General features: G+C 43.4%; 1 protein-coding gene across 1 annotated transcript; it reads left to right on the forward strand.

Moving 5' to 3' along the window:
* The first annotated feature begins 802 nt into the window (after positions 1-802).
* LOC149161716 (uncharacterized) lies at positions 803-9496 on the forward strand. Its single transcript, XM_089435558.1, has 2 exons — positions 803-894; positions 8918-9496. The coding sequence occupies exon 2, from the start codon at positions 8933-8935 to the stop codon at positions 9323-9325; it is 393 nt and encodes a 130-aa protein (XP_089291684.1). The 5' UTR covers positions 803-894; positions 8918-8932; the 3' UTR covers positions 9326-9496.
* Positions 9497-9760: the final 264 nt, after the last annotated feature.

The following is a 9760-nucleotide window of genomic DNA, read 5'->3' on the forward strand; positions in this document are numbered from 1 at the left end:
CAACTAGTAAGCCTGTCAGTTATATCAATGTGCAAGCTTACTTGAAAGACTCATTGCTCCGAATATTTGGAGCATCAGAAGAGACCAAGAAGTGGGGCATTAAAATGGGTGTGAAGCTTGTACGCGGCGCCTACATCAAAGTTGAAAATAGAGTCGCCATGTCATTTGGCATGCCCTCCCCCATACATTCTTCCATTAGGGAGGCACATAGATAACACCTATGCTACATTCCTGTTGGAAAATGTTGCTGCTAGGAAAGCATCGCCGTTACTCGCTACACACACTCACTCTTTAACACTTGAATTGTATCATTTGTAATGATATATTGGACATAGAGGAGATGATTGATAACCGTGATGAGAATTGATAAACAAAAATGAATGTTTATAGGCATGAAGAATTAGATGTCGGAATGACATTTTGACATATGTAAATAGTCATTTTAAGGAGAGCGGAGCCGCGCGCCTGGAGCGACCAACGGGAGGAGTCCATGACAGACCCTTACACTGCTCCCTACGCAGCATCCTCCAACAGCTTGCTGCCAAACCTATAGCGCTGCAGCCATAGCCATTAGCAGGAGGCCTTCGGTCGAGCCCACACTCCCGAACACGTGCTCTTCGACCTACCTACCGATAGCCATCTGCTTACAGCTCTACTCCTCCACCTACTAAGTTCATTCCTGGCCCATGCATGGCCTCGCCTGTCTAGGGGGTACGTGGAACGCTTTCGTTCTAAGCTACATGCAGGCCTCCCTCTATTTAAGCTTTTGAAGACTGTATCTATCGGTTTCCTTCCTCCAGCCTCGAGGGCTGGAGGCTCTTGCCTCGACAGTCCGTCTGCCTCCTATGGTCTGCTCATGGCTTGCGCCCCTGGCTTCGCGCGGCTCCCTCTCAGGTCAGTTCCATATCCTTTATCCTCTATACTGCATTAGTAGCTAATTTTTCTTTTCTGTCAGGGAAAATTTGAAGCTTTCTGTTCGGATATGTTTCTCTGCGATATATGCTATCTTTGTTTGTGATCCTAGTGTGGTTATTTATCTTTTTTTTCATGCTCTAATATGCTTTGCGATATGTGCTATCTGTCTGCGAGCCCAAAGGGAATACATATCGTTTTTTTACACAGTCTAATATCAGTCTTGTTGTAATTACGCCTCAGTACATGGATTGCCTCCTTCAGGCATTTTTTGTACAAAGTTACCATATTTGGTCTCTTATACCTTCTGCCGCCATGTTCACGGCCTCATAAGAACTGTCTCACTCGCATCATCTATCTGTTGTCGTTCTTGCCCGTTACGGATGTGGTTTTGTGCTTTTATTAGCAGAATCAGAGCCTCGTTTTACATCTATAGGCCATGTCGAGATTTTCGTGTTCGCATCTGCAAATGGTGGTGTGTATTCCACTGTTGCTGCTGCTGCATTGACTGTAGCTCTTGAACCAGACATCGATTCTCCTCGAGGCTGTGGGGGTTTCCCGACTACCCTCCCGGAATCCTTTCCGATTATCCTCCCGGATTTCCTTTCAAATTCACTTTCCGTCGTCCTTCCGCATTTGCAAAGCCTCCTACAACAGGCTCTATTAATGTATTCTGCCACCTTTTTTTCAAAATGACATAGCGGCGGCAGGCTCCCGTCACCTTTCTCCAAAGGGCCTTCTTTTAGATTATTCTATGCTTTTGGGCCGGTCCTTTTCTCGTCCTTTATTGTCAGTGATCCTTCCCTCCAGGCATCATCCTCCGCCGGTTTCTCTCCCTCAGATCAACTCTTGTACGAGGGACTCTTCTTCTGGCACCTTCCTAAGTACGGGGGATCCTTTTCCAGGGATTTTCTTCTGATTTCTGACTTTTCATTCTCTCGGGATGGCCACTGACAGCGACTCACCGGCCACCAAGGAACTTTTTGCCGCGGCAATTCATGCTGAGTCAGTCCATAATCTATCCAAGAGGAATCCACGATGGCACTCAACGCTATCTGATCTCCTGCCACCAGGGCTGAGGGACCCCCCCCTCTCGGGGACCATTAATTCTAACAGGAACTCACAGGGACGCCTCAAGCATAAAGGTCCAGTCAAAACGGTCCCTCAACCGGCTGTCTCCGTTTCTGGACCAACTCTGGTAGATCGGATCGAGAGCCTCCAAAAGTTCGCCCTTGTGGGGAAATGGTATTTTCCGGAGCTCGACGAATCTCAGACAAGAAGTTGGGCCTCCAAATCCTGGATTCCCATTATCGGCTACACTCCTATCATCTCAAGGCTAATGAAGGATTGGTTTTCCTTTCACTTCCAAAAAGAAGAAGACCTGGAACTGATTCTGAACCGGCCATGGGTTTCTGGTCGAAGTTTTCTTCCTCTCTCAAGATGGTACCTTGGTTTTGATCCGCTAAAGAACACCCCCACCCACAGCATGATCTGGGTCAAACTGCCGAATCTTCCTCTGCAGCTGTGGACGCCTGAGATTCTTGCCACGATCGGAGGTGCCATTGGAAAATTCATTTACGTCGACCCATGGGTCCGTGGTGAAAAGGACAAGCGAATTGCATGGATACTTATAGAAAGACCATATAAAGGGGGTTATCCGGATCAAATAGAGATCACGTGGGACGGAACAAAGATCCTCCAAAGGTTAGATTATTGGGGCATTCCATTCCGTTGTTCTGCATGCCATCGCACCGGCCATTTAGTCAAAGACTGCCACTATCGCAGACGTAGGCTCCGTCCCCTCTCTCGGGCCAACAAGAACAATGATGGATCCCTCTCTCTCCGAAAAAGATGGCCCCCTGGGGGAGCATTTTTCTTTCCAATCGACAGAATATAGATGTTCAAAAGAGGCCTCCCAGTCCAGGCCGGACTCGCCTATTTTCACAGGTTTTCGAAGCACTCCGGGCTCGGGGGCTACCGAGGTGATCCCTTCTTCTCCAAACATCACGAGGGAAGATTTTTACAGCTCCCCTGTCAATGAACAGCATGAAGAGGCTCCTGTTACTGCCCCCCCGACCATGAATGCCTCAGACTTCGTCGTCGGCTCTCATCCCATCACCATCTCCTCCTCCACGTCCCCTCCCTCTGCTTCCCAAAAAGGAAAAGGATCTCTCCACTCCCCGACCCCGTTCAATTCCCCATCAGACTCCCCGGTCAACAATCCTGACAGCGACATTGAACGCCTTCTCAGCTGCAACCCTCCTGTGTTGGAACCACTGACTATTCATAAACCATCCTTCCCCTCTATCAGTCCCAACTCGGCCAAAAATATCACTGTTAGAAAAAAGACCCGTGGTGGGAGTCGTCACTATAAAGGTCGGGCTATCACCTCGGAATTAGGATTATCAAACATTCCCCTTATCGACGTCCCAATCTTCGAATCCCCTCCCCCTCAGCCCCTTAGAGCAAGCTCGGCTGGACAGCCGTCCAAATGACCTTCCTTATCTCTTATAATATCAGGGGCCTTGGAGCCGGCCCAAAGTTCTTGGCTCTAAAGGGCACCTTCCTCTCTGCTCGGCCCTCCATCATGGCAGCATTCAAAAAAGCTTACGGATGCACAGGATCTCATTGGCATCAACTCTGAAATAGAGCGAATCGTCTCCTCCATTCACATCAGTGGCAGAACTCTTGAAAAGGCCTCCTCACTGTGCTCCCTCGAAAGGAAAAAACGGGCATTACTCCTTAAAGAAGAGGCCACCTGGCGGCTCAAAAGCCGGGCCATTTGGCTTAAACACGGTGACAGCAACTCCCGGTTCTTCCACTCCTTCGCAAACGGTCGCCGCCTCAAAAATTCCATCTGGAAAATTGAAAATGATCAAGGTCAGAGTTTCTCTTCACATCACGATATCGCTGCGGAGGCCACTCGTTTCTTTAGGCAACAATACTCGAGACAACACAATGACCTAAATGACTCTTTTTGGGCGGTTGAACATCTTCCAACCATGTTCGACGATGAGGCTAATGATGCTTTCTTCAGGTCTGTCACGGAGGAAGAGCTTTCAGCAACCATCAAGTCTTTCAGCAAAGACAAGAGCCCCGGCCCTGATGGATGGCCGATGGAATTTTTCGCCCACTTTTACGAGCTCTTTAAAAAAGACCTCCTCTGTATGGTCGATATGTCCCGTCTGTCCGGGAACATCAACAGTGCTCTTATGGCCACTTTTATCGCCCTAATCCCAAAGTCTGAAAGACCTTCCTCTTTTGGCGATTATAGGCCGATTTCGTTGTGCAACTCTCTGTATAAGATCATCTCAAAAATAATAGCAGACAGATTGAAGAAAGTCCTCAACTCATTTATATCCAAAGAGCAACACGCCTTTCTCAAAGACCGGCTCATAATGGATGCGGTTGCCATGACTCAGGAGTGTATCCACTCTATCTGCACCAAGAACATCAACGCTGCCGCTCTCAAAATTGACCTCAAAAAGGCCTTTGACTGCGTTGACTGGAGTTTTCTCAATATTCTCCTCTCTAAAATCGGATTGAGGCCTCCGGCTATCAAATGGATTATGGCTTGCGTGGAATCCGTCCAGTTCTCGGTTATTATCAATGGGGTTCCATCCACCTTCTTCCATGCTGAGCGAGGACTCCGTCAGGGATGCCCTCTCTCCCCGCTCCTTTTTATCTTGGTTATGAACTGCCTCAGCTCGCACATCAACCATGCCGTGGGCGAGGGTAGATGCAAGCCGGTCCGCATATGCAGGGACATCTCCCTCTCCCACAATTTCTTTGTTGACGATATCCTTCTCTTCGCCATGCTCTGTAAGCAATCATGGATTTTCCTCTTCTTGCTTTTCAAAAGATTCCAAGCTGCTACAGGTCTCTCCATCAACTGTGGAAAATCAGTATTATATCATAATAACTCGGATCCTGCACTGGCCCAATGGATAGCTGAACGCTTTGGAATCAATCTTGCCCTCTTAAAGGATGGCTTCACCTATCTGGGTTTTCGCCTCAAAGCAATGGGGTCGCAATGTTTAGACTGGGCATGGCTGGTGGACCGCTTCCTCCACAAGATCTCTAAGTGGGAAATGCGTCTTCTCTCTCTTGCGGGCAGATACATCCTCATTCGGTCTGTCCTCACTCAACTGTCTGTTTATTGGTGCCACCTTTTTGTCCTTCCATCCTCTGTTATCAAACAACTGACCTCCATTGCTGCTATTTTCTTGTGGAGCGGTCGTTCCTCACCAATAAAACTCCATCTGGTTAAGATGGGCTCCATCTCTCGGCCCAAAGAGAAGAGTGGATGGGGCCTTCTTGATATGCAACACTTCGGTAAGGCGCTCATATGCAAATCCATTCACAGGGGTTTTTTTGGCAATGGACCGTGGAGTCTCTTGTTGAAACAGAAGTATCTAAAAGGCCGGCCTTTGGCTTACTGGCTTCACCGATCCACTCTTGGCATTCGTAGTGGCTCCCCCATCTGGCTCAGTTTCAAAAAGGTTCTCCCTTTCTTCAGGAAACACCTCAAATGGACTCTTTTCTCCGGCTCCTCCATCCTTATTGGTATAGACCCCACTCTCTTCAACCTGGAGTCTATGATCCCCCCTTCTCTCCTCCTTTTCTTCCATTCCAGAGGTTTATTCACTTGGAACTCCCTCATAGATTCCTGGTCGTCCCTTCATCCCATTTGGAAAACTGACCTCCAGCTCGCCATCCCTCCCCCTCTCCGCCCCCTATGGCTTTCCTTCACCTCCCATTTCTCACACCAGGGGATCGTCCAACATGGCAATAAAGACTCCCTCATCTGGTCCATCGACTCCAATATCCATCTCGTCTCTGTCCGGAAAATATACTCCTCCTCCATTGCTGATCTCCCCCCTCTCCCCTCCATTTTTCCTGTTAAGCTCTGGAAGGCCCCTTGCCCTCTAAAAACCATCCTTTTCTCTTGGCTGCTCTTCTTCGATAAAAACCTCTCCTGGGATGTTTTACAGAGGAAAGGCTGGCACGGTCCTGGCAGATGTGTTCTCTGCCTTCAGGAGAATGAATCCAATTCCCACATGTTTCTTCAATGCCCTGCTGCTCAAGCAATCTGGTATGAACTCTCGACTCTTCTCAGTTTTCCTCACTGTTCATTCTCCTCCGTTCAGGATGCTTTTTTATGGTGGGCGGATCAAAGCTCCGCAAGACAAGCTCTCTTCTGCCTCACATGCTGGAATATTTGGACGTGGCGGAACCGGCGCATTTTTCAGGCCTCCTGCCTGCCGCTGCTCTCTATTCTGCCTCTTATCATGGGATCCATGCCCTCTCAGGCTGACTGAAGAAGCTTCTTCTCCATGCGCCTTGGTGCTCAGGTTTCTGCATATATGTATATGTTTCTCACAAGCCCATCTATATGGCTGTTACATGTTTGTTTTTCCTGTTTTTCCATTGATCTGCCGCTGTCTCAAGCACAGCAGATGCTCTATCTCTTTTTGATATTCTGGTCGACACATACGCCCTCATTCTCTCTCCATCGTTTATGATGCTTCTCCATGCACAGCAAATGCTCTTTCTATTATACTTTCAGGTCGACTCATGCGCCGTCCTACTCTCTATCTGGCACTCATTCTGTTGAATATCCGACGCAACTTCATATGCGCTCATTCGGATTTTTCATCCATATATTTTCCAAGATTATGGTCCTCAAAATGTAACATGATCAATATATTTTACTCAATATATAACATGCCGATTTTTTCCTTCTGAAAAAAGAAGAATTAGATGTCGTGAAAAGTGAAGGAGCGGCGGAGTGCTCTCAACTTAACGCCATGGAGGACTAGCTTTCGCTGGGATTACAGAGAGGAGGATTCCACGTGAGCAAATGTCTACAGTTTGGTCTGGTGGAAAACATGATTCCTAATCTTATTAGAATGGCTGAAGGAAAGTGACCAATGCTCAATGAGAAGATGAGAGGCATAATGATAACATTCTTATGTAATATTTTTCCTATGTCCCTTCTCAATATTTGGATAACATGTCTAAAGATTTCTCAACTAGAATTTACTTCATGGGGTCTTTCGAACATGAGGATGATATCTCCGATGATGATAATACCTTGAAAAATGAAGATGATACCGATGACGATGATACCACCTCTGAAAATGATTCTAATGTTGGAGAGAAAAAATAGTTTTGCAGAAGAAAAATAATGAAACTAAAACTGAAATATAAATGACAATGAAGGTGGAAGAGTGGATACGTTTTACTTTAATGTTATAAACTTTATATAAAAACATGGATGGGTTTTTGAGGCATTCGGTGTTGAAGTATTAGCAAATGAAAATTGGAAATGGTAAAGGTAGTTTTATGGTCTAGACGATGTGCAGAGATAAAATAAGATTTAATTATAAATAGTTTTGGATGAGGTCACTATTTTATATAAATAATTATTTTGTTCTATAGCATGTTAAATGATTGTCAAAAATGTCTATTATTATACTTTGTTTTACTTATCAATAGTAATTTTAATAGTTTTTATAGAGTTTTTTTGTCTGTGTTAAGGAAGGTGATAACCAAATTTGTTAGAAATTGGTTTACTGCAATGACAAGTTTTTGTGACAAGCAAATCTGTTAGAAATTTGTTTACTACAATGGCGAGTTTTTGGGTATTTGTATGTGTATTTGTAGGAGGTAGACTTGGGCTGAACTTCTATGACAAGACTTGCCTGAAAGTTTATAGTGCAATAGAGAAAGTAGTTGGACTTGCAACAAATTCTATTTCTAGACAAAAAATTTGTTGAGGAATTATCACCATTATTTATGCACGAGTATTATTGTAAATGTATAGAAATCTCAATTTATTTATTCATGCCAAATCAATTTACTTATTAACCACTATTAATTTAACATTAATTAATACAAATTATAATGTGCTATACTGTTTTTTCAAAACATAATTTCTAACTTAAATGGTGAACACTAAAATAAAATAACATTTATTTTAAATGACTTATTAATTTTGTATCAATATATTTACTTATAGTGAAAAATTGAACCATAATCAAAATTTAACTTCTTCGTCTTAAATGTTCAATCCAAAAAAATATATTATTTTATATAACAATATAATAGAAATATTCATATTTAGAAACAATTTAAGGGATTTCATGGTATTAGGGATTCCTATATTACAGGTCGAAATTAAGCTCAAAACCACTTATGGTTCTCAGTTGGTTGGATTATGTGTAGAAGATAAACATTGTCTAGTCCCATCTTTGTCCCATCTTTCTCTGGGTTATGTGGCATACGTACAGTACGTCTAGTCACACCTTTGTATCTTCAAACTGCTATGAAATGTTTGTTTAATCAAAATCAACCACGTGAAGCCAAAAGCACAAAGACAGAAAGAGAAAACATATATGAAGGTAGTTGTCTATAACGTGATTTTTTGAAAGTCCTGGTCGAAATCCGGCAAGAATTTATTGGAATCGCATGTTTGATAGCTAGTTTTTGCACAATCAAAGTGTCCCAGGGTTTTTCCTGGTGCTGAATCCAAATATGCAGTTAAAAAACCATTTTAACTGCAACAAATCAAGATTTAACCTCAATTTCTTCCGCCGAATTCCGTCACCAAAATCTCCCAAAAAATCGCATTATAGACAACTCCTATATGAAATTTATTTTACTGTTGTAGGTTTGTTCATCCATTAAATGGGTGGCCTTATAGATTTATGCCACCAAGCAATGCCAAAAGCATAGCACAGTTTGATAAAGTTGTGATTCCTTTACACGTGGTGGTTGTTCCAAATTTTCCCTCCTATCCCATCCTTACCACACATGTAGTTTGCTTTATTTTTCACCTTTTAAATACATATACTCCCAACGTGCATAGTACATGCATTACACATATCCAGTGGTCTCTTGGTCACTGAAAATGCACCACATTTGGTACATTCTGGGAGCCATTATGAAGCACCCAAAGATGAAGGTGAATTCATACTTCCGTCTGGTTAAAAAGTTGCAGGATATTCTTAAGCAAATGAATGCAGCAAGTAAAGTGAAGGAGTTGGCTATAAATATTAATGGACTGCTATTCAAGACGAAGAAGCAGCGGTATTCTGCAATAAAAAAATCTTCTACACGTCTAGGCGTGCAGAAGAATGCATTAAGATGCTCGGACGCCATTGCCGTAATGTCTGAAACTTGGTTTCATCGTCATCAGCAGTACAGCAGTAATTATTCGGTCGATACAACTGCAGACCCGAATTCGGTGTCGTGTTATTTGCAGAGAATTGATGAAGACCACAGAATATTGATGAGGGAGGAGGAGGTTGACAATTTGGCAGATGCCTTCATCGCCAAATTTCATGAACAGATGAAATTGGAAAAGCAGAAGTCGTACAGAAATTATGAGCCCGGAGCACTTGAATAATTTCTTCATAATATGCTCTCCTCCCTCGTGGAGATCATGGCGCAGGATTGCAAATATTTCCATCTTGCAATATTACCTTACCATGCCAAAGCTAATGGATCACTGACAACTTTGAAAGAATGTTGTCTTCTGCATGTGCGTATTGAAACTGTTTAATATAATCAGAAGAATTTGGTGATTTTTTTGGGTTAAATTTTGATTTTTGTGGTTGAAATTGAAAATTTATATATATGAATTTAATATTTTAGAATTTGGAAATATTATTATGGAAAGTTCACAACTCAAATAAATTTGAGCTTTCAACAAAGTAGTCGTCTAAGTCAGACTTAGACTGAGGAACGGCTGAAAGTGGTGGAATCTATTAAAAAATTCAAAAAATCTTTTAGAATCCTCATTTTTTTGACAGTGGAAATAGATTTAGCACCATCAAAATTT

Source organism: Pinus tabuliformis, chromosome 5_2 (genome assembly GCF_031772625.1).
Source record: "Pinus tabuliformis cultivar Carrire ecotype Pingquan chromosome 5_2, CPIR1, whole genome shotgun sequence".
NCBI lineage: Eukaryota > Viridiplantae > Streptophyta > Pinopsida > Pinales > Pinaceae > Pinus > Pinus tabuliformis.